The 23,941-nt window shown below is 38.0% G+C and overlaps 1 protein-coding gene across 10 annotated transcripts in view; it reads left to right on the top strand.

Annotated features, from left to right (window-relative positions):
• CFAP54 (cilia and flagella associated protein 54) overlaps positions 1-23,941 on the top strand; it is a 291,473-nt gene that overhangs the window by 151,585 nt on the left and 115,947 nt on the right. For all 10 annotated transcript variants that reach the window (XR_013350784.1, XR_013350783.1, XM_077845910.1 and 7 more), the window contains 8 exons: positions 3,784-3,892; positions 11,545-11,697; positions 13,913-14,107; positions 15,942-16,029; positions 16,337-16,543; positions 18,691-18,757; positions 20,522-20,704; positions 23,569-23,655. Coding sequence is in view for 8 of the 10 variants with exons in the window: in XM_077845910.1 (XP_077702036.1) it covers positions 3,784-3,892; positions 11,545-11,697; positions 13,913-14,107; positions 15,942-16,029; positions 16,337-16,543; positions 18,691-18,757; positions 20,522-20,704; positions 23,569-23,655 (1,089 nt within the window). In the remaining 2 variants the exon portion in view is untranslated. The remainder of the gene's footprint in view (positions 1-3,783; positions 3,893-11,544; positions 11,698-13,912; positions 14,108-15,941; positions 16,030-16,336; positions 16,544-18,690; positions 18,758-20,521; positions 20,705-23,568; positions 23,656-23,941) is intronic.

Here is a 23,941-nt window from a genome sequence, read left to right on the forward strand (position 1 = left end):
GTAATTTCTGATGAGTGGATATATAAAATACAAAGATGTAGAGATCAGAGAAATATTATTTTCACTTAGACATTTATCATTCAAATCAACAAACATTCCTGAAAACCTGATATGTGCCAATATTTTCCAGATACAGGGTTAACGAAAATTAAGCCCTTGTACATAGGAAACTTACCTTCAGACCAGCACTGATGTATTCATTAGACATAGTCTAGAGCCACAGTACTTTCAGAGGCCCACTGAATGTTTCATTTTTTTTAATGTGAAGAAAAAAATTAACTTTTAGGTCAAAGAAAATATTTGAATTTTTATGTTAAAATTAACTATATTTGTATTTATGCCAACATCGTCCTATGATATAATTTTTAATATTTTTTATGGATGTGTGGGTTCATGAAAGTAAATGTCTAAGGACCCAAAAGTCATGATACAGCTTTGAGTTAGGTGGTGGAAAGAGAAGTAAATTCTTTCATTTGTTAATTTAATAAATGTGTATCGACTACCTGACTGTGTAATCCCAGAGTCATAGCATACTGTTACACATTTGTGTCCTTCCCTAGGGCTCCCAGTGTAGGTGAGGCCTGAAATCTAGTCCTGCCTCCCACACCAGTCTGTGTGCTTGTGGAGTTGTGGCCACACGGTGAGGGCTCCATTTATCTTCTCACAGAGGTTCCTTATAGCCCTTGCATAGTCTAGCCTCCTGCATTTTCCACGCAATGAGAATACAGTGTGAGTTCTTGCTTTCTGGAGTTTAATTTTGCAGGGGTAGAGGTAGGGCCAGAAAATAAACCTGTAAACAGATGCATAAAAAGATTTATGATCATCATGAGTTCTCTGAAGAGAATAAACTGGGTCAGTGGGTTAGAGATAGGTGGGATGGAAGGTGAAAATCTGGAATGACTCTTGAAAACAGTAACCTTTGATGAGAAATGGCCAGCCATTCATAAGAAAGAGCCTTCTAGCCCAAGGGAAGAACAAGGGCAAAGGCCCGGAGACAAGGAGAAGGCCTGTGTGTCTGGAATGTCACAGACAGGGGAGAGTGTGAAAAGAGGGGGCTTTGCTTCTTCCTCTTCTCCCCAATGTCATAATGTTAAATCTTCCTGTCTTCTTTATCCACATACTCTCCCTTGGTGAGCTCTTTCAGTCTGTGGTTCTAAGTATCATCTTTATGATAATGACTCTTGAAATTCTAGCTCCAGTCTAGACCTTTCTCCTGAATTCTGTGTTGACATATTCCCTGTATCAGTCAGGGTTCAGAGAAGCAGAACTAGTAAGATCTATTATCTCTCTCATCCATCAAGATTAATTGCAAAGAATTGGCTTATGTGATTATGGAGGCTGGCCAGGCAAGTCCAAAATCATAAGGTGGTCAGTCAGGATCATGAGCAGGAATGAACCTTACAGGTATGGCCAGAAGCTATTACCCTTAGGCGGTCAGTGAGGGATGATTCAGTCAGTAGACCTGGATGCTGTTTGGAGTCTGAACTCCTCCAGCACACTGGGGACTCACCTGCTTAGGTCAGGCCCACTGAAAATAATCTCTAGCTTAAGGCATATTTATTAGGGACTTTAATTATTATCTGCAAAATCCCTTCATAGCCACAGCTAGATTAGGGTTTGAATAGCTGTGTGCATTCAAAATGGATACTTCCCTTCTTTTTGTCCTCATAGGTCAGCCTAACCAAGTTGACCCCTCAAAAACCCATCATACTGCCTAATCAACATGATCTCTTAGATGTTTAATACACTTCTGAAATTTAGTATATCTCAGATCTGTTCTGACAAGTCTTCCCCACTTCAACTGATGACAATACTGTTCTCCAGATTGCTCAGGCCAGACACCTTGGAGACATCCCAGACTCCTCTTGTGCTTTCATTACTCCACTTCAAATTGGTTATCAAAGCTTCTACCTTCAAAATGTATTCGGGGGCAGTCCCGGTGGCACAGCGGTTTAGTGCTGCCTACAGCCAGGGGTGTGATCCTGGAGACCGAGATCAAGTCCCACGTTGGGCTCCCAGTGTGGAGCCCCTTCTCCCTCTGCCTCCCTCTCTCTCTCTTTCTGTGTCTTAATAAATACATAAAAATCTTTAAAAAAAATGTATTCGGAACCCGTCCACTTAACACTACCTCCACCACATCTACTCTGATCCCAGCCCCTGTTATATTTGCTGAGATTCATGCAGTGACTTCCTAATTAGTCTTCTTGCTTCCAATCTCCCTGAATCCCTGCCTCCAGCCTATAATCTGTTCCTTATACAGCAGGTAGGATGACCCTTGAAAACCCTAAGTCAGATCATGTCATTCCTCCTCTTTAAAGCCTACAGCAGCTTCCCACCTGCTTCAGAGATAAAGTGAACATCTTTATCAAGGCCTTAATGCACCACACATTCCCCATGATCTCCGGTGACTCATCTCCTGTTAATGCCCTGCAGGTTTCAGCTGCTCTGTTCTTTAAGATGTTCCTGCCTTGGGATCCTCCATTTGCTGCTCCCCTGCTTAGGACGCTCCTCCCCACCAAATATCCACGCTGATTTTTCCTCACTTTTTTCTAGTCTTTGCTAAATGTCACTTTCTGTGTGAGGACTGGTCTCACTAGCCTACATAAAATTATGTACCTGTTTGCTCCATTTCTCTCTACAGCACTTATAGCTCTTCAGTATACTCTCTAATGTACTCCTCTATTTTGTTCATTGTATTTCTACTTTCTCTAGAATAAGTTCCATAAGAATAGGAACTTTACTTTGTTCACTATATTATCCTTGAGCTTGGAGTAGTGACTGACACATAATAGGTGTTCAATTAAGATTTATTTAATGAAACTGGGAGATGGGAAGGACTAGGTCAATTAGGGCCTTGTTAGGCCATAGAAAGGAAGGAATTTGCAGTTTATTAGATTGCTTACATCTAATTGTGCAAGTACCTACAAGGGACAATAAAGAAGCAGCATCTACATCAGACATAGATTCAAAGAGGTTGTATTTTGAGAAATAGGTTAGTTCAAGGAGTAGGAATGGAGAGACAAAAAAAGGTTCTTAGACTTTCTTTTTTTTTTTGGAAGAGAGAGAGTGAGCAGGTGTGCCTGTGAGCAGAGGAGGGGCAGAGGGAGAGGGAGAGAGAATCTCATGTAGGTTCCATGCTCAGCACAGAGCCTGATGTGGGGCTTGATCTCAGAACCCTGAGATCATGCCCAAGCTGAAATCAAGAGTCCGTTGCCTAACTGACTGAGCCACCCAGGTGTCCTGGTTCTTGGGCCTTTTAAAAGAATTTCCTTTTGTCTAAAATTTTTCTGATTTCAGATATTTTACAATTTTAGGACCAAAGTGTCTGTTAGAAAATAAAGTTTTAAAATACTACAGAGGAAGTTAGTTTTGACAAACTTCACCAGGGAAGTTTAAATTGCATTCATTATGAGTAGGGTAGAAAAATCAGCCACTGGAAAAGAAGCCTATATTTTAGATATGTTTCAGCTTGCATAATGGAAGATATATTTAGACTAGTGGATTTACAGAATATCAGAAAATCATATTCTAATTGCTCTACATAATTTGCCTAATGCTCTTCCAGCTGTGCTGAACAAAAGAAATATAAAAAGTTATGTGGCTCCTTTTTTCCCTGAAACTTATCATGATCAAGTGTTATTCTGCTAGCTTTTATTTGTAGCGTCCTTTTGTATTTCTTTTTTTTTTTTGACAAGTGAAAATAAGATAAACATTTTAAGTAAACCAAATTTTCAGGCATAAATACCTTATTAAGTAATATTTGTTTTCCTTTTCCTTTTTAAGATAACCTGCCGAAATTTCATTGGGAAGCAGCTCAAGATTAATCCTTCAACCAGTGAAGTGACAGATACAGAAAACTGCACAGACTTCCTGAAAAAGTTGATCTATTCAGGTTGGAACCATTTTAGCATGCAGCTTTTTTAAAGCAAGGTTTGCCGTTGTGTTCTGCATGTCAGCTCTTCCATAATTAAAATGTTTGCAAAATCTCTTTTGCAGGCTTATTGGACTGAAACTAATCCATTTGATATTTATCATCTTATTTTGCTATAAATGTCGCATAAGGGGAATTAAAACACATGTGCTTATTAGTTTAATCTGTAAATTAGAGAAAGAAAAGGAGAAAAGAAAATTATTTGAAAAATAAGCATGGAATAGACTATCTTGTACATTTCTCCCTGTTTTTATCTCACTTGGGAAGTCATCAAATTGATCTGTTGCTATTCTTTTTGGAGCTCTGTCTTGACTCCCATAAAAACTCCCATTCCTGGGGCACCTGGGTGGCTCATTGGCTGAGCATCTGCCTTCGGGGCAGGTCGTGACCCTCAGGTCCTGAGATTGAGTGCTGCATCAGGCTCCCTGCAGGGAGTCTGCATCTCCCTTGGCCTATGTCTCTGCTTTTCTTTTTCTGTCTCTCATGAATAAATAAATAAAATCTTCAAAAAAAATCCAAACAAACAAACTCCCATTTCCATAATCAGTGTAGATTGTTCTCCTATTGGCTCTATCATGATTGCGTTGTAGGTCTTTTCACCAGAGCACAGGAGAAGATGAGGGAATGTCATGACTCCTTTGCTTTTAGCCAAGAAGCCCTGTTGGAGACTTTTGGCAGTGCAGTTTGTGGGAATGAAGCAATAGAATCAAATGAAAATAGAAATAATGCTTTCTCTTAGTTGCACTTGCCATGTGCCTCTGTTTCTGGCATAGGGAAGGAATGCAAATTTTTCCTTAGGATTCTTTCATTTATCTCTTGATTTTATGTATGTATGTGTGTAATCATTTATTCATTTATTGAGACAGGCGGCCACTCAGTCATTTGGCAAACATTTATGGAGTGTCTACTGAGTGTTAAGTGCTGTACTGGATACTGAGACCACAAAGACACTAAAGATTTAGTGAGACTAAAGATTTGTTATCCTAGAATTTACAACCCATTGAAAGAGACTGGTAAGTAAACCAGAGATGATAGTATAGAATAAGAACTGTCATGTTAGGACTACCCCTGCTGCTTCCACTGTAAGCAGTGGTAGTTAACAGCATTGCTGCTGAGAAGACTGTGCAATTTGGTGGAGCTCATTAAAAAGGAAAAGACAAAGCTGAGGTTAGAAAGATTGGCAGGTGGGCCTTAGAAGGTGGGATATAGAAAAGCAAATTTATCTGGAGGGCTAAAAAGAGCTAGATACAAGGATTTAAAGAAGGAAAGTGAAATGATCATATTTGCGCTCTGGAAAGAACCTTATGCAGCCGTGTTGGGAACCAACTGAAAGCATAGCTCATGGAAGCAGAAGGGTGGCTCCTCCTGAGGAGGAGGAGGATGTGATAAGGCTCTGGACTTAGGTGAGGATAACATGGGAGGAGACCGACATGAGAGAAAGCCTGAAGAAGTCCAGAGGATTGTGTTCTATACTGCTTAGACGAGGATGGGAGGAGTCCAGGTTGCCTTTGTTCCTGACTTGGGTGGCCAGATGGATGTGATGTCTTCACTCCACAGGAAAACTGAAGGGAGGAGCAGATCAGAGAAAGTTACCTTGGAATTAGTGAGTTTGAGGTGCCAGGGTGATTACTGAGTAGAACTATTCAGTATATGGCTAGATAGACCAGTCAGGCATTCAGAGATTTACATTTTCATCATCAGTACATTGGTGGTGGTTGAAATCAGGGGGTTTTCTTGCATGAGGTCGCTCGGGAGAGTTATATGGAGTATAGACCTGAGGACAGGCTCACTTTGGAAGCTGTATCATTCAAAATGGGCTATGCTATACAGTAGTAATAAACAATCCCCAAATCTCATCGCTTCCACACAAGGGAAAGTCTGGTTTTTTGCTCACGCTACTGTGTTTGATGAGGTTGAATATTGAGCTGCTGCTCATCATAGGTTGATGGAACCTCCATCTTGACACAAGCTTCCATGATTGTTTCCAAGGTAGAAAGGAGAACATGAATTTATCCTCTAGAGGGGCCATACTGAGAGGTGAGGGCAGAAGGGAAGGGGAGAATGGACCCAAACACAGGAATTTTATAGGGCAGAAGTTGAAGGTATTCTCATTGGGTACTAAAGATTTTCTTAATAAAGCAAGGGTTTAAGAGCCTAGCCAAGGTTACTAAAGTAGAAGATTTCAGAAGGAATGTGAAAGAGTCGCCTGGCCCCTGAGGGAAATAGAGGGAAGATAGAAGGGCTTCAGAGCAGTGGTAGAGGCTCCATTTGAGGGAGTTGGTGACCATGAGCTTGTGAGTTCTCCATTAGTGATAAATTATCCTCTCTTATTCGTTAAACAGTGGAGTTCTAATAAGAGTGTGATTCATCCTGGTTATGTTCTTCTTTTCTTGATCATATCTGTCAAACCTCTGGAGATCTCTCGATTTGGGATCTCTAGCTCAGAATGTGATTTATATTATCCCTTCCATCCTAAAAATGATGGGCAACAAATGTGAGAAAACGTCACAAATGCTTATTATCAAAAATGTTGACTAGCACCTAAGGGATAAGAAAAACATGCCTAGCAAAATCCTAGACCTGTGTGACCACTGGTCTTATAGATAGTGGATGTAACATGTCAGAAAAGCACTTCGGCAGGTTGTTGTTAAAGCTACATTTGGAAAGGCAAGATGGTTGGTGGTGGGACAGAAAGGAAGGTAGGTAGGGTCAGGCTACCATGATTATTTGGGTTGATTCTCATGGTGGTGGAGTTATAGTCAGTTTGAGCAATGACTATAGCAGGAATATTTGAATGGATAAAATCTAAAAAATATTGTAATGGCAGTAATAATGAATTGGGCCAGGCCCTATATTTAGCACATTATAACCATTAGCTTTTTAAATTCTTACAATTTTAGGAGGTAGAATTATTATGCTTACATTACAGATGAGAAAATTAAATGTTACTAGTAAGTAGTAAAACCATGATTCAAACTCTAGTCTGTCTGATTGCTTGGCCTGTATGTGCTCCACTAAACTACCTGACCCGTTCACCATTTGTCCTCTTGCAAGTTAGTCTTTCCTTTAAACTGATAGCAATCAGAAAAATTTTGCTATACATCAGTGGTCATGGGGAGACAGATACTTTATTCTTGACTTACTGTGATAAGTATGGTAGTTTTTAGATATCCTGCATTCTAATTATAAGTTTTAAGCCAGTATCATTAAAATCTTGGCATCTGATTTACAGCTCTTTATTAGACTCTAGGACCTCTGTGACTAGGAGCATCTTTTGGCCCATGCTTTTGGGCTTATTTGGCAAACTTTTAGGATGGTGAATTTTTTTCAGTGTACTGAACTCAGATCATTAACATGTTTATAAGCATGATGGGTCTTATGTGTATTATCATGACATGTTTTACAATACTTTTGAAAGACCAAGTGAACTCTTGCTGGTTTCCACACCAGATTGCTTCTTTAGAACATCATAGATTTTCTTTTGGCATAACAGCATTGGGCGGTAATGCTTGATACGTTTAATTCTTCAGAACAGATATTGTAATGCTCCAGTGCCTATGAACACTTGATGTTCTCATTATTTAACAACATTCTATTCTCCCTCTAACTATTTAATAATGCATATGTATTTTGGTATAGTCTCTGTAGGATGTAGAGAAGTGAGAATACCTCACTTTACAGATTATTTTTTGTATGGATGAGTAACTTGCCTGCTTGATAAGCTTCACAGGGGAGAGAACTATGAATATGTCTTTTATTGTAACTACTTTTGCATTCTGTCTAGAATCTGTGTCTCGAGTTTTGACCTTATCAGTATTTAAGTTATCTCTGATAGGGTTCTTCAGTCTTCCAGTATATTGGAATTTTCAAATTTTCAACCTTTGGCAGGTGTGTTTTCTTATTGAATCTCATGGGCTTTTGGATTGATGTGACCAATTGTATAGATAGCAGCAATTTCAGAGAGAAGCTCCCTCTTGAGACAGAGAAGTAAGGACGGGCCTCTGCCTCGTGTGATAGTCACAAAATCACTGGCAGAACCCTAGTTGGATTACAAGAAAAAAAGGTTTTCTAGAGTTTGAAAAAAAGGAAAGAACAACAACAACAAAAAACAACAAAGTGAAATACAGTTTATGAAAAAAACAAGGAGGAATAATTTATAAGGGGATATTTGATACAAAGTAGCAGGTTGATTGTATTCAGACCTCACATTTTAAAGACTACAAACATCTTCTGTCCCTCCTATCCTTCTGATTACCCCCAAATACAAGCTTGCCTTTGTGAATTTTTATTCCAGAGTGAAATCTCCATGAGAGCAAGGTGTGTATCTGTTTTGTTATCTCTTCAGTGTCTAGCATAGCACCTAATACTGTTAAGTGCTTAATATATATATATATATATATATATATATATATATATATATATATATTTTTTTTTTTTTTTTAAATACATGACTAACAGCCAATATGTTATATCTATTGGATGTTTACTCCCTGATAGGCACTATGCCTGACACTTCACACACAGGTTAAAACAATAACCCTTGGAGATAAATATTATCATCCCAATTTTAGCAGAGATTGGAAAGTTAGGGACTAGAGAAGGTAACCGATTATCTTTAAAATATTGATAGGTGAGGGGCTCCAGCTTCTGCCTTTTCCTTTGCTTTCTTTGCTTCTTTCCCGGATCTCACTATTTAAGGAGAAAAAGATAAAAATCCAAGCTCATGAATTCTTGTAGGAAAAACAAAAACAGAGCAGAATCCATATCATCTCTAGGGCATTATGCATAAGGGTAGTGGTGGGAGGAGTCGGAGCATGCCTTGTCTCTTTGTCTGGATCATGCAGGACTGTGCATGGGTAGAGGAGATAAGAGGGGAATTGAGGGAGCAAGATAGTGGACAGGACAATGAAATTGGTAGGGTAGAAGAGAGCCCCTGGGAAGTTAGTAAGAGCTTCTGTCAGCTAAATATTTGATTATCTTAAATGTGTGATAGGCAAGTGTGTCAAGAGTGAGCTTGCCAGGGGGGCAAATGGTTCTCAATGTGGCCATGTATCTGGTTTGACTAGAGCCTCCAGTATTTCTAGACATTTCAGTTTGCTTTGAGGTAGATTGAAAGATGTTTTCTCTATGGCCATAGAATGTAACTGTGCCATTTATTCCATCGGGACGTCCCTCAGCTCATAAGGACCCCAGGCTTCTTCTCTAATTATCTTTTCTTAGGCTTATTTCTGTCCTATTCTCAAAGGTTTCTGTACTTAAATTAGCAGGCCTGAATCTAGATCACTGCCAGTTACCCAAGATTTGATGCCCTCTGGCAAACTATTAGGGAAAAGTACTGGACTTGAACACTGGTTGTCTTTTGTGTCTTATAAGGGTTTAAAGTGAGTTAATGTGCCCAAGTTCACTTTTCCTCCCTTTTAAAATGTGAATAATATTCACCTCTACTAGTTGGGGAGGTGCTGTGAGAATTAACTGAGATTAAGATCTATGTAAGTGATTATTAATGATGTTTATCCCAGCCATTTAGCTTTGAAAACTTGTCATTCATTCATTTAACAAATATTTATTGAGCACATACCACTTAATAGGCACTATTATAGGTCTGGGTTGATAGCAGCAGACAAAATGGACCAAAATCCCTGCCCTCGTGGAACTTGCAGTCTAGTGGCAGGAGACAATCAATAAACAAACAACACATAATATGTCAGAAGATAATGAGTGCAATGGAGAAAAGAGAAATAGGGAAATCAGGATCACTGATTTAAATACAGTGATCAAGGAAGGCCTCCTGAGAAATTAACTGTTAAGCAATAATCTTAGGAATAGGTTAAGTGCCTAAGGTTAAGCAATAACCTAAGGAGCTGAGTGAGTGAGACATAAGAATATCTGAGGGAAGAATGTTCTAGAACAACATGAACCACTGGTGGGGGTTTGTAGAAGATCCTTTGGATTGCTTGGATTTTTTTCCCAGTGAGATGGGAAGCAAGATCATTGGCCTAGAAAGGACAGGGAAGAGGTAATTCTTTGCCACATAGCCAAATAACCACTTTTTTTTTTTTTTGTCTCTTCCAACATTGGAACATTCCCTGCATCCTTTTCTTATTCCCATTTCTATCATCCTAGTTGAGTTCAAATCACAGTATCAGTCTTGTGGCCTCTCAGCCACCACCCTCTGTCTGTTGCAGTCTGCTAGCTCTTCCTAAAATACTGCTTGCGTTGTGTCTACCTGCTCAAAACCCTTCCTCTTCCTGTGCTTCCTCTTAGAAAGGATGAAGGCAACTTTCTAAGGGGTGAGGGGCTTCAGGTCTCTGGGAAGCCCTCTTTGTTCAGTGGGGGTGGCCATGTCATCTCACTGCACCCCGAGTCACCACCCTGACTCCTGCTTCTATGCCTCTCCTTGTACAAAACTGGTTCTGTGACTTCAGAGAAACTACCAGACTTCTCTATGCCTTCTTCTCCTCATCTGTAAAACGAGGATATAACGAACAGTACATACCTTTTATATTGTTTTTAGGATTTGATGAGTTTGTTACAGTAAATTATATAGAATAGTTCCTGGTGTAGTATAAGTAGTATAAGTACTCACTGAGTTTCAGCTGTTCTTATTCTAAAACTTCTTGCCTCCTTCTTCCCAAGCAAATCTTCCCTATCCTCCAAGACACAGCTAGCATATCTTCTCTCTTTCTTGAGCATCCTTTCCTCCCTGTTGCTGATCTCTCATTTCTCTTGCCCTCATTTTGGCACCAGGAACTCTCTGTTAATGTGAGTTTAATACTCCAGGGTCTGAATGCTTCATCTCTTTAGCTAGACCATACCTCTTGAGGGCAGAGGGGCATGCCTGTTAACCTCTGTACCCCCATTCCCTTGCAGGTTGCCATGCTACTCTCAAGTAGGGGGCCATCCACCTGTTCAACCTGTTGAAGAAGGAAATTCCTTTGTGATTTTTTCCTGCTTTTTTTTTTTTTCTGAATTATCTGAAGCTTGTATTTCTTCCTTCTTACGGGACTGTTTCACGGTGTATGGCCGAAAATCTGTAGCCTGGTGCTAGGGACCATCACTTCCTCTCCAGGGAACCTTGAGGCCACTCGCTGCCAATAACTCTTCTTTCCTGCCATTTCTCAGGACTGTTTTTAGTTCTGCTCCCTTTTATGGCCTCATCTTCCTTTCCTTTGCATCATCCAATATTAGAAACCTGTCTTTCCCTTCTCTTAAGAGAGCACTTATCCATCCAAGCTTCTTTGTTTCCTACTTTCGTTTCTTTCCCAAGGCACCTCTGCTTTGAAGAGGCTGCTGAAAAGGGGTAGATTATTTCATCTTTTATGATCAGCAAAAGAAAAAGTAGGAGGCTTCATGAGGAAAATTGGCAAGATCTAAAGTTATTTGCATTTCATAGGAATCAAAAGTTTTCTAAATTTTTTTTTCTTTTTTTAAAGAACTTTCAAATATACCACAAAAATTTGATCTGAACGTTGAAACACCTGCTGCAGACCTGGGGGCTTTGAATTTAGCAGCTTTAGTTTGGAACCAAGGAATTCTCTGAATTAGAAAATCTTTTGCTACTAGTTGGCTTACTGCAGCATTTCATCCTCCAGTACTCTTCTTTTTCCTTTCAGAATACAGCCACGCCAAAGAGCTTGTCTGTGTGCCTGTGGACGTGACAGACACTTTGAGATGTTTTAGAGAGACCTTGGAAAAATCCAGATATCATAACAGATCAATCCGACACAGCAGAAAATTGCTTTTGTTATTACTTGCCCAGACACAAGGTAAAATACTTGCTCTATATCTCTTGCTCTTTATTTATGGGGGGAACACTATTCTGTGGATCTACCATATTCTGCCATAGGTCCCTCCTTTCCCCACCTCCCTGTCCTGCTGCCCTTCACTTGCTGCTTCTTGTCTAGTGGATCATGACCTCTCTCACACACTTCATTCCAACCAAGGACTGTCTCACTCATCTGCTTTTATGTTTCCTGTGAAACTAGCATACTCCCTTGAGTAGACACAAAAACAACATTTGTTATTTTTTTGGACTCTGTGCATCTACATTCTTACCCATCTCTTCACAAGTATGTGCTATAGTCTTTTAAAAAATTTTTTCATGAGTAGATGACTTGATTCACTGAATTAACTAGAACCTATTAACAAATTAACAATTAACAATTAACAAATTAACAATTGTTAATTAACAATTGTTAATTAACAATTAACAAAGCCCTACTTTATCAGTGTTGAGGAAATAGATGCATTTTAATATAAGCATCAACAAGACTTCTTATTAATACCGTAGATTTTGATCTTAGAGATTTCTTTTAGCTTAAAACAAGATATTCACTATCATTGGTTACATCACATTAGTTTGTTTTTTTCCTTCTCAACAGTTATTGATTTGTGAACTCAATCAAAGTAGGTTTTTGAGTTGGTTAAGTGGTAACCCCAGAGAGGAAGAATATACTCAAATTTAGGTAGGGAAAATCCTGTCTTATTTATGTTTGGGTTATTAAAAATTTGTTTAAAATCCTAATATATGTTTGTGATTCTTGCTGTTCAAATTTATTGGAATAATAAAAATAAGCTTAAAGCATAAACTTAAATTAACAGACTTAAAATAATTATAGTTACTAAAAACAGATTTAAATGTAAACTTAAGATGCTAGTATTCAGTGAACTCGTATTTCAGAAATTTGACCAAATCTTGTTTTTACAATCACTGACAAATTTTATGTATGTATACATATATATATTTATATTTGTTTTTGTTGCTGCCCCTACTCACCCCAAAAAAAGCACTTACTATGGCCTGTGCCCATAGTTTTTGGTTGTATTGTCTATAGGCCCACATTACATTAAATTAGCTTTCTATGTTATGTATAAACTTCTTTCAATTATGGTATATATTAATAATGGTTAAAAAAATAATGGTTAAGGGCATGAACAAAAAAAGCAAATATAATTCCTAAGAGTGGATTACACTGGTTCACCCTGAATCTCACCTGGTATTAAAATATTCTCAGCAATTTATCCCCAGTCCTCAGGCTACAGACTTCAAACTCTACATTAGCTTCTCTTCCTCTGCAGCTTTTGAGTGCTTCCCCTAGAATAGTTTTACTTTTTTTCTTGTGTGTTCTCTGATCTTATGAAGAGACCAATTCTTTCCCATTTCCCTCCTTAGGTCAGAACTAACTATGTGTTGCTTCTATCCCAGAGGTCTCTGCCCCAGAGGCAGACTAACATCTTACTGTTGGAAGCCCTTAAAAAAAGGCAAACCCAAACCATGTTAACGTCCAGCAATTCCCCATGAGAAGCAAAGCATTATTTCAACATTACTTTCTTTCTTTTTTTTTTTTTTTTAAAGATTTTATTTATTCAGAGAGAGAGAGAGAGAGAGAGGCAGAGTCACAGGCAGATGGAGAAGCAGGCTCCATGCATGGAGCCCAATGTGGGACTCGATCCCTGGCCCCCAGGATCACACCCCGGGCTGCAGGCGGCGCTAAACCACTGCGCCACTGGGGCTGCCCTCAACATTACTTTCTGGCACAATAACAGGTATAGAGCCCGTGCACATGTACCTGAGTTCCTCAGAAATCATACTAGATACTAAATTTAAGGAAATAATGTCTGTCAAACTGCAAAGAAATCTCAGCTATGCACAGAATTTTTCCTTTTTTCTTCCTGTCCATTTCTTTTACCTTTCCCCTCCTCATCAGCTTCCCCTCTATCTCCTTTTTAAATTTCTTTTTTGAGTGCCTAGGTGGCTCAGTTGGTTAAATGTCAAATTCTTGATTTCAGCTCAGGTCATGATCTCAGGGTTAAGTGATGGAGCCCTGCATCAGATTCCATGCTGGTCTTGGAGCCTGCTCGAGATTCTCTCTTCCTTCTGTCAAGCCACTCCCCTCACTTGCTCTCATGCTCTCTCTCTAAAAAAAAAGTAAGTAAATAAATAAATAAATTTCTTTTTTTTTTTTTTTTCCGTGAATTTAGGAGATAGAGGAGGAATAAGCAATTCAAAATTTACTACCGGAAAGGTGGAATTTTGCCTGGGGACAGAAGAGATGCATATGCCAACACCCCCCAACCTCTCTCAGGAACACTTCAGAGTTTTTAGTTCAGTGGAGAAAAGTAAACTTCCCTATTCTCAACTGGGACTTGTAATTTCCTCTTATTATAAAACTATTGGTAAGATTCATTTCATTATATATTCATTTTCAGTAGCATCTTGGACATTAATGTTGAGTTTACATTTGAGCCTGAAATGCCACCTTTAAATGTCAGATGAAAGAGATTGAGCATAAAATCTTGTAGGCAGTGCCAGAACAGTGTTGGGATAACACTTTCAGTCTCTCCCAGTCTCCACGTTCCCAACTTGGGCTGTCAGCATGCTGAGGTTTCCACTCTTCTGCTCATCACCCTTTAAGTGCATCTGTGAACCAATTGTTGGAAAGTGGTCACTGTTGTGTTCTTTTGCTCTGCCCTAGCTAATCTCACTTTCTTTGTCCTTCTGTTTGATGTGGCTCTTCTACAAATTCAGCAGTATATACTCAATCTGCATTGTAGACCCAACATCCCCCTTTTTTTGTGACAGACATTTAGTAATATCCCCTTTACCCCCTGAAAAAAATGTATATTTAATATAGTCTCTCTACACATGTTCTTTAAAACAATAGATAATGTCCTAAATATAACATAAAGGATAAATAATATTGTTTTATAATAAAATAATCTATTTGTGGCAGTTAAATGCTCAGGCACTAGAAAGTATAATGATGCAGTTAGAGGCTCATATCCTGTGTGTTGAATCACCATGAATGTCATAGCTACAAATATAGCCTGAAACAGCTTTATTGTATTGGTGCTGCAAGTGCTATCAGCACTGTTAATTTTAGTGATGGTGTTTTTCTAAAATGGCTAATAAATCTAGGTGCAGTACAAAACAAAGCACTACAGTGAATGGTTGCATTTCTGAAAAATTCAGAGAATTTTGAACACATACAAAAATGCCCTATTTATATGTAAAAAATGAAGTTAGAGATTAGACTTAGGCAATTGTAAACAGGTTTTTCACTGTAGGGGGAGATTCTGTGTGTTACAGGCTATCCAGTGTCTCTGGTCTTCACCGACAAAATGCCAGGAGATGTCCTCTTGTGACAACTAACAAAACTTTCCTCAGATTTCTAAAATACCCTGTAGGAGTCAGTACTGTTCTCATTAGAAACCACTGTTAGGTTTGGTTTGGTTTTTGCTATATATCTCTGAATTTATGCACTTATCAGAAAACAAAACAAAATTTAGATGCTATTAAAGGTGTGCTTTTTTTTTAAGATTTTATTTATTTATTCATGAGAGACAGAGAGAGAGAGAGAGAGAGAGGCAGAGATATAGGCAGAGGGAGAAGTAGGCTCTGTGCAGGGTGCCTGATGTGGGACTCAGTCCTGGGTCTCCAGGATCAGGCCCTGGCTGAAGGAGGCACTAAACTGTTGAGCCACCTGGGCTGCCCCCCCCTTGTTTTTGCATTTGGGTAAAGGAAAAATTTGATACACTGTGATCTTGTCACATTCCTGCTTAAAAACAAGCACTTCAAGTCTTCCTATCCGTTATAGAATAATGTACACATTTCTCCACCAGAAATTCACTATCTCCTTCTATCTCCTTCTTTACACTCCCAAGAAAACCATAGTCCAGCCACCCACGTCATTTCCACATACACCCCACCCTTTCTCTATAGTGTGCTTCTTCTGAATTTCTCTTCTACTCCACCTCCACCTGCCTGACTCTTATTCCACTCTCTCCATGTTTCCTATCTCTTAGATCCAATCACTTTCTCCACCATGTTCAGGTGGAGTATCATTTGTTTTCTTTCTGTATATTATCAGGAGAACTGTGAAGGCAGTATTCACTTGCAATTTGCTTATTGGCACATTTAAGGAATAATGCCATTTAAATATTCCTGAGAATACGAGGAAGATATTTTCTAAGAACTGACATTTGTTCTTTTACTTGGTTAAAAATACAGATGTTCTCCAAGCCAGCCATCAGAGAAGTCTTAAAGTTCAGGCATTACATGAACTTGGAAGCCTTTTCATCTTTGCTGAAAAGAAAAGGTAAATTTTTAGTGGAAGTCAGTAGAACAAGGGAGAACTTTTTTGGGTAGTTTGTTTGAGAATATTTTTAATTATTATGAAAAAAATATTGTCTTTCGTAAACTTTAGTTCTTTGATAATATTCCATTGCTACATTTTATTCATCAAATGTTACCTGAAACAGTTATAAGCAGCAAATGGTATAGATTCATTCTCTCACATTTTAATTAAAATACTTCTTTAATGCACTTGTTTTCTCTTTTGGAAGATAGATTTAATGACATAGATCTTGAAAAACATGCTGCTTGATGCTCTGTTTCTCTTTTAGGGCTGCTTTTAAATGTTGGTGTCAAGCTCTTGATGAAATATTCAAATCAGAAGATGTGCTACATAAGTGGAAAGAGTTTGGTACCTCGTTCACCAATGCCAGCAGCTATTCAATTCCAGGTTCCAAAGATTATAGTGAGGAATTTCTGTCAAAAGTTGGCATTTGGGGATGTTTGCAAGGAGCGGTCATATCAGCAAAGATAGCACAGTGAGTGTGGCAATGGAGTGAGCTTCCCTTTGTGGAGTGCCCCCCTGTGCCATATAGAGTGCCGTGCCTCAGACACATGGGATTCTTAGCTGTGTCCATATCATACAAAAGTAGACAGTTTACTTATTTGTGATGCTTATTATCTATGATCATCTCCTCTCCCTCTTATGGGTTTTTCCTGACGAATCCCTCACTGCCCACCCTTTACTCTATCCTCTGGTTCTCAACCTCAGCAAGTTCAAATCCGTCATCATTTTTAGCTCCCATGGAACTGTTTTGTACCTACTGCTTTATTAGTCTACCCTGGTGGCATCCATCAATTTTACTCTCTCTCTCTCTCACACACTCTCTCTCTCTCTCTCACACACACACAATTTTAACTTGGTTTTTCTTTTTTTTTTTTTTTTAAATAATGTACATACTGTCGATTTTTTATTAAAAGAAATATGCTTTGATGAACTAAAAGACAAAAGAGCCCCCAAAACCCCCCACCCAGCCCTATTCCCCAGAGTGTGGACCTCACATGGGCACAGATCTCTGCTTGTTCACCAGTGTATCCTAAGTGTCTGGCATGGAGTTGGCACTTAATAACTACTTGTGGAATGAACAAATGAGTGAGTGAACAGTTGATATGGGATCGGTATGGAGGCAGGCCAGCTTGAGCCTAATTCAAGAGTCTCCTACTAACTCTGGGACCCTTGGCTCGCTACTCATTGTCTCTGAGCCTCAGTGTTCTCATTGGTAAACTGTGGTGGCAAGAATTGCATGACATACTCTATTAGTTTGCTAGGGTTGCCATAACAAAGGACCAGTTTGTGGGGGAATTTATTGTCTCATAGTTCTGGAGGCTCAAATACTTAGATCAGTGTGTTGGCAGGGTTAGTTTCTTTTGAGGCCTTTCCCTGCTTGTAGATGGCTGTCTCCTTGCTGTGTCCTTCTGTGGTCTTCCCTGTATGCATGTCTATGTCCTAATCTCTTCTTCTTATAAGGATATATGTCATATTGGACAAAAGCCCACCCTAGTGACCTCATTATAACCTGTTTACTTCTTTAAGGACCTATCTCCAAGTCCAGACACATCCTGAGGTTACTGAGGGTTAGGACTCCCAACATATGAATTGGGGCGGGCATAATTTAGCTCATAATATATCCTGTATTAGTTTCCTAGTTCTGTAACTAATTACCACAAAATTAGTGGCTTAAAACACACAGATTTATTATCTTACAGTTATTGGGGTCAGAAGTCCTAAAATTAGTGTATTGACAGGGCTGTGGTATCCTCTGAAGGCTCTAGGGAAGAATCACTTTCCTGGTGTTTTCCAGCTTCTGGAGGCCTCCTGTACTCCTGGCTCATGACTGCATCTTCTGTCTTCAGGATCAACAGTCTGGATTACCTTCCTCTTTCTCTCTCCCATTTCCTCTCTCCCTGACCTCTGCTTCTGTGTTCACCTCTCTTTTTCTGGCTGACTCCCCTACCTTTCTGTCATAAGGACCATTGAGATTACATTGAAACTAACCTTAATTTTAATCACATCTGCCGTCTCTCTTTTTTTTTTTTTTTTTGCCATGTAAAGCAATATATTCATAGGTTTGAGGGATTAGTAGGTCATGGATATCTTTGGCAGGAGGTGGGAAGCATTATTCAGCCTACTACATGTAACCTATAACACGTGACATATGTGAAAGTCTGCCACAGTGTCTTATACCTATTTAGCACTGACAGATATTTTAAAGACTTGAATAATGTGAGAAATTTAAAAAGTATGGAAGGAGTAGAAGGCGTAGAGGTACAGGTTTCTTTCACCTCTCCAGGTACATTTTTAGCTTATCTATAGGGTATGGTGGACAAAGGCATGCATAGTATCATGATCTATAGAGAAAATTTAAAAAATTCTATAAGTGGAAAAAAATCTAGAAGGAAATTAGCTAAAATGTTACCAGCAGTCATGTTGGGGTGGTAGGATTATCAGTGATATTTCATTTTGTTTTTTATGTTTTTTTATGTTCTAGATCTTATATAAGAGTATAGCACTTTTAGAATCACAAAGTCTTTTAATTTTGGAAAAGCTGTACTAGCGATGTATTTATATAAAAGTATTATTGGAAAATTGTCCATGAATCCATTTATTTTTGTGATACTTATTTAGATTTACCAAGATCTCGGAGGTTGACAAGAGAACCAACTGTTGCATTTTGTCTGCATTGCTCTTTCAGGTAACATTTTATGTATATCTTCTTACAGTAGCGACCATTCAGTTGGGGAAAAAGAAGTGCAGTGGTTTATCATAGTCATAAATCTCACAGGTAGGAAGATAGCACAGACCTTGATGAGAAATCATGAGTCCACCTTTCCTTCACTGGCTAAACCCCTGTGGTTTTTTCACCTTGAATATTTAGCAGAATCTCTTTCTCCTTCAGACTCTGGAAGGAGTTTTGCAGATAAGGAAACTGAGTCTTTCATCATTAGTAGGACTGTGTTGTTAATGAGATGTGAAGCCAGTTTGTTTGACTCCATATGGTGGCCTCAGGTTACCTCATCTCTAAATAAAGTTTTGTTTGATTGTACAACGTGAAGTATACCATATAATGAAAGCAAGAAATAAGTTGAAGACTACAGAACTAGATTGTTGGCAGCTTATAGAATTTTGGTTTGACTTCATTGAAGAAAGGAGCTTTTATCTGAAATACAACACATTTTGAGATACAGGGATGTAGCCGTGGCCTTTGCAATCTACTAAAGGTTCTGTTTACTTTGAAGGGTGGACACTCATGTTCTGTGTATCAGAGGTATCTGATAGCTTATTAAATCTGGTTAGATAAACTCTCTGGAAAGCCTTTTCTGGATGTAAGGCCAGACTTTTCAGTTTTATTATGTTCTATGCACCTCTTGCCTGTGCTTTAAAAGAGTGGAGGTAGAAGAGGCAAGAGTGTAAAGGGAATGACAATCTGAACCTGACTCCTTATATTGCATTCTTTACTGTCAGATACTGCTTGCTCTTGAAGATAATGCTGTTTATGTTTTAGAAAAGAAGTAATTTAAAAATTAAATTTTTGCTTACTATGGGAATGTAGTTTTTAGTAATACTACACCTAAAATAAAAGCTGCTGAGGTTTATTTAAAAAATTTTTTTTGTGATTTTTAAAGCAGATTTGTAAAATTCAAAATGTAAACAATTGCAGAGTATTTTAGAGTAGGTACCTTAAAACTTTGAGAACAATCTGATTAAAATTCTTTTCAGATATATACATTAAAAAAATGTTATAATGCACTTAATTATTTAGGATAACATCAGAAGCACTCCTAAATGTAAAATTTAGTTTTGTGTATCAATCTTGTTTCCCAACATCAGATACAATGTTGGTCATATAAATTACCTAAGAAATATTGGTGAAATTAAACAACTCATCTTTTTACTTAATTCAGTTAAAAATTCAGAATTAACTCTGCTTGATTTAGACTTCTGAAATAATTGATCTCCTCTGCTTATTGTTTGGTATAGTGGAAAGAACACAGGTTTTTGTTTTTTGTTTTTTTCATTTAAATAGATGTGACTTTGAATCTTCTTTCTGCCACCATTTGCTATGTGACCTCAAATAAATTAATTGTTTAAGCCTAGTTATGTAATTTGTGAGGTAATAATCCTTCCTTCTAGGGTTAGGTTAAATGAGGATTAAATGAGGTAGTGTTTATAAAGAATTTACAAATAGTGTCCAACACAAAATTGACCCCAACAAATGATAGTATAGTGATAATTTCTTCTAAAAATAAAGAGTATTCAACCACCATGGAATTTAAAAAGCCCATCTTGAGTGATGAAAGCATTGGGAACCATAATGAGAACATTAATGATAAGTACCATTGATACGATGTTCTAGGCATATACAAAGCATTTTAGGAAGTAATATGTATACTTATCTTTGTTTCAGTGTTGGGAATGCAACTCATAGCTCTTCATTTCACCTGTTTTCATTTTTCAGGGTTTGCTTAGAACCACACTTCCACACCCCAAAGCTGAACGTTGCTATGCTCAGTATGAAATCACTCAGCTTCTCCCAGGTGTTGAGCTCTTCTCAGACAGATACAGGGCGGACATTTGCTCTGTAGTTGCCAGTCTGTATTACATTATACGTGAACTGCACTATACGAAGCAAAATTTAATAGTAAGTAACTTGAAAAATCAATAAATCTTAATTCACTTTGGTATTTCTGCCTTATACCTTCCAGCGTTCAAATTTTGCTAATGTGTTCTTGGTTGGTCTTGTTTAACTCTTAAACTCTATATTCAGGATTCTTAACCTGTACTTCAAGATAAAATATATTAATTAATATTCCATCTTTGACATCACTGGTTGCACTACATTTTGGATACAAAGTTAATGTGTGTTTGATTTTGTTCTTTTCTTACTCTGTTACTTTATCCTTTTTTCTTCCTTCTTGAGACAGTTGGGGAAATTGATTAGACTATTTCACTGGTCTCAAACAAAGGAATCTAGTGCACATGTAACTCACTGTGTTAAGTCATGGAGCTCACATCAGTACCAAAACTATTAGACTATTTCTTTGTTTAAGAAAAAAAAGGGATGCCTGGGTGGCTCAGCAGTTGAGCTCCTGCCTTCAGCTCAGGGCGTGATCCCGGGGTCCTGAGATCGAATCCTGAATTGGGCTTCCTGCAGGGAGCCTGCTTCTCCCTCTTCCTGTGTCTCTGCCTCTCTCTGTGTGTATGAATAATAAATAAATAAATAAATAAATAAATAAATAAATAAATAAATAAATGCAAGCAAAGAAAGAAAGGAAGGAAGAGAAAGAAAGAATATTTCTTTGGGATCCCTGGGTGGCGCAGCGGTTTGGCGCCTGCCTTTGGCCCAGGGCGCGGTCCTGGATATCCAGGATCGAATCCCACGTCGGGCTCCCGGAGCATGGAGCCTGCTTCTCCCTCTGCCTGTGTCTCTGCCTCTCTCTCTCTCTCTCACTGTGTGCCTATCATAAATAAATAAATAAATAAAATTAAAAAAAAAAAAAAAAGAATATTTCTTTGTTGAGATAAATTGATCTTTGTGTCTCTGGTCTTCTCTCTGTTAAGGGTACATCTAAGTGAACAACAGATTCAAAGTGTGAAATAAAAAACAAATACTTCCTAATATCGTAGGACATTCAAAACCCTCATACAATTCTCTTCCTTTGGGGGAAGAAAGCACAGTATATATCATAAATTTGAAGTTGGTTGCTTTAAAAAAATAGATTAGTATGTTCTACCTGTTGGTCATTTTGTATTTTTCTCTTTTATTTTATTTCTCCTATTTTCTTCCCATATACTATTTCCTCTACTTTTGTATCTTTCCCCCACCACGTTTGCTTCTTAATACCTTTTCTTTCTTTTTCTGGTTCTTTCCTTTTCTTCTATAATTTTCATACCTACTTTCTTCCACCCCCTCATATATTGTTTTCTATTTTCTTTTTCTAAATTCACTCTCTCTCCTTATATTGAAAATATTTGTTGTCCTTTGATATGAGTTGTTAAATTATAAGGCCATATGTTAAAGAGATTGATAAATGCTTTTAACACTTGGCATATTTGGCAAGAAATTATTTACTATGAAAAGATAACAAAATGGTGCTCCTCTCATTGTTAAGGGGATTCATTTTTGGATTTAGAAAATAGTTATATCCCCTGGGTAACCTTTAGCTGCCTAGTTATATTCATATATAATACATATCACTGCACTGGAAAAGAAATGAGACTTTTTTTCTCTGAAGCTTAAGAAATTGAGAACATTTTTCTGAATAATTGAGCAATTGGCAGCAATAAAGTGGTGTGTTTTTATTTCTCACTAAAGAAAAGAAACAATCTTAAAGATAATAGCCAACTCTTATTGTTTTGTGCTGCATTAATTGTAGAAAAAGATACTGTGTTATGTTTGTAGTGCATAATTGTAAGAAAATATATTATGTTTGAAATCATTTAAGACCATTTCAAAAGCTGTTGCCATTAGCAGCTGCCAGTTGACTGACAATTAGAGGTTCCTTAGCTGAACCTGCAAGATGTAAACAGTTTCTATTTTGTACTACACTACCCTCCAGAAGAAGCCCAATGGATAAGGAGATTGCTGTCACATACAAAATTTGCTAGCAGACCCATTGCTGTGGAATAATGGGAAATAGTTTGCTAAATAATGGGGATCCCAATATTCTTCCTTGTTCTATCTCTCTTTAGTGGGGAAGGGCCCAGTTGTGTGAACCAAGCTTAGGTTTTCAGCTGAGATCAGAAACTGATCAGAAGTCTAGGCAAACACCTGTCCCCTCAACACCTGACTCTGGCTAGATAATGACTGGATCAACTGAAATATTGATAGTTTGTAAGCCTTCACCCATATCCATGAGATTTCAAGAGGAGTGGAACTTTGGGGTTAATCCTAGGAAAATAAAAATATTATGTGAAGAGTAAGCTTGGATAGTCAGTAGAAGATATGCTCTGTGAAAGCAGGAACTTAGATTTTGTTGTCATTCAACAGTGCCTGACACATAATGGGCGTATTATAAATTTTTTTAAACTGATATATTCCAGTTGAAGACAAATAGCAGCTTCCATTGAGATGAATGAGTAGGGGACATGATTATGAGTTCCTTTGCTTTAAATTTTGCAGTTATTTGATAGCTCATTTGCTACAGTGTTTCCATAGGCCTCAGTGATTCATGCATATATGTTAAATTAATTTTTTCCAAGGAAGATAATTGATTCGATTTTCACTTTTCCATGCTTAAAACCTAGGTTTGAAACCTAGGTTTGGGGGTACCAGGTGGCATCTACAAGTCCCCCTGATAGCACTTTTGAGTTCTTATAAGATTATGAAATCTATGCTAGGCAGATCATTTCACTTACAGCAAACAGTATAGTCTCCTAGTATGGCAAAATCAATTGCTGTTTTACATAACCTCCCCTACATTAATATTTGGCTACATTTTATTATTAGGTTATTAACTCAATAAAACATGTTTTAAATCAAAACAATGTTTTTACCATTGGTAGGTTCTACCTCTCCTTGCACTGTACCAATATTTTGTTTCTGGAATTTGCCAAGACCTAGTCAGAAATATAGAAGCAAGAATCCTCAAGGTAAGTCACAAACTTTTAAGATGTTTGATATTCTTGAATTGTAAAGATACTGTTATAAACTAACTTGGTTCTAATACTCATAATAATACGCTGGTAATAACATGGTGTTGTGTTGATATAAAAAATGTGCCCATTATTATAATAAAGTATGAGATAGAACTGGTTAGAATCTCATTTTATCCTTGAGCCACAGAAAAATGAGGAACAGCTACACCTAGGGACAAGGCTTGCCCAGCATCAGACAGGTTGGAAATCACCACTTCTGGAATATTGGTTTCCTGAGGTG

This window comes from Canis aureus, chromosome 13 (assembly GCF_053574225.1).
Source record: "Canis aureus isolate CA01 chromosome 13, VMU_Caureus_v.1.0, whole genome shotgun sequence".
Classification (NCBI taxonomy): domain Eukaryota; kingdom Metazoa; phylum Chordata; class Mammalia; order Carnivora; family Canidae; genus Canis; species Canis aureus.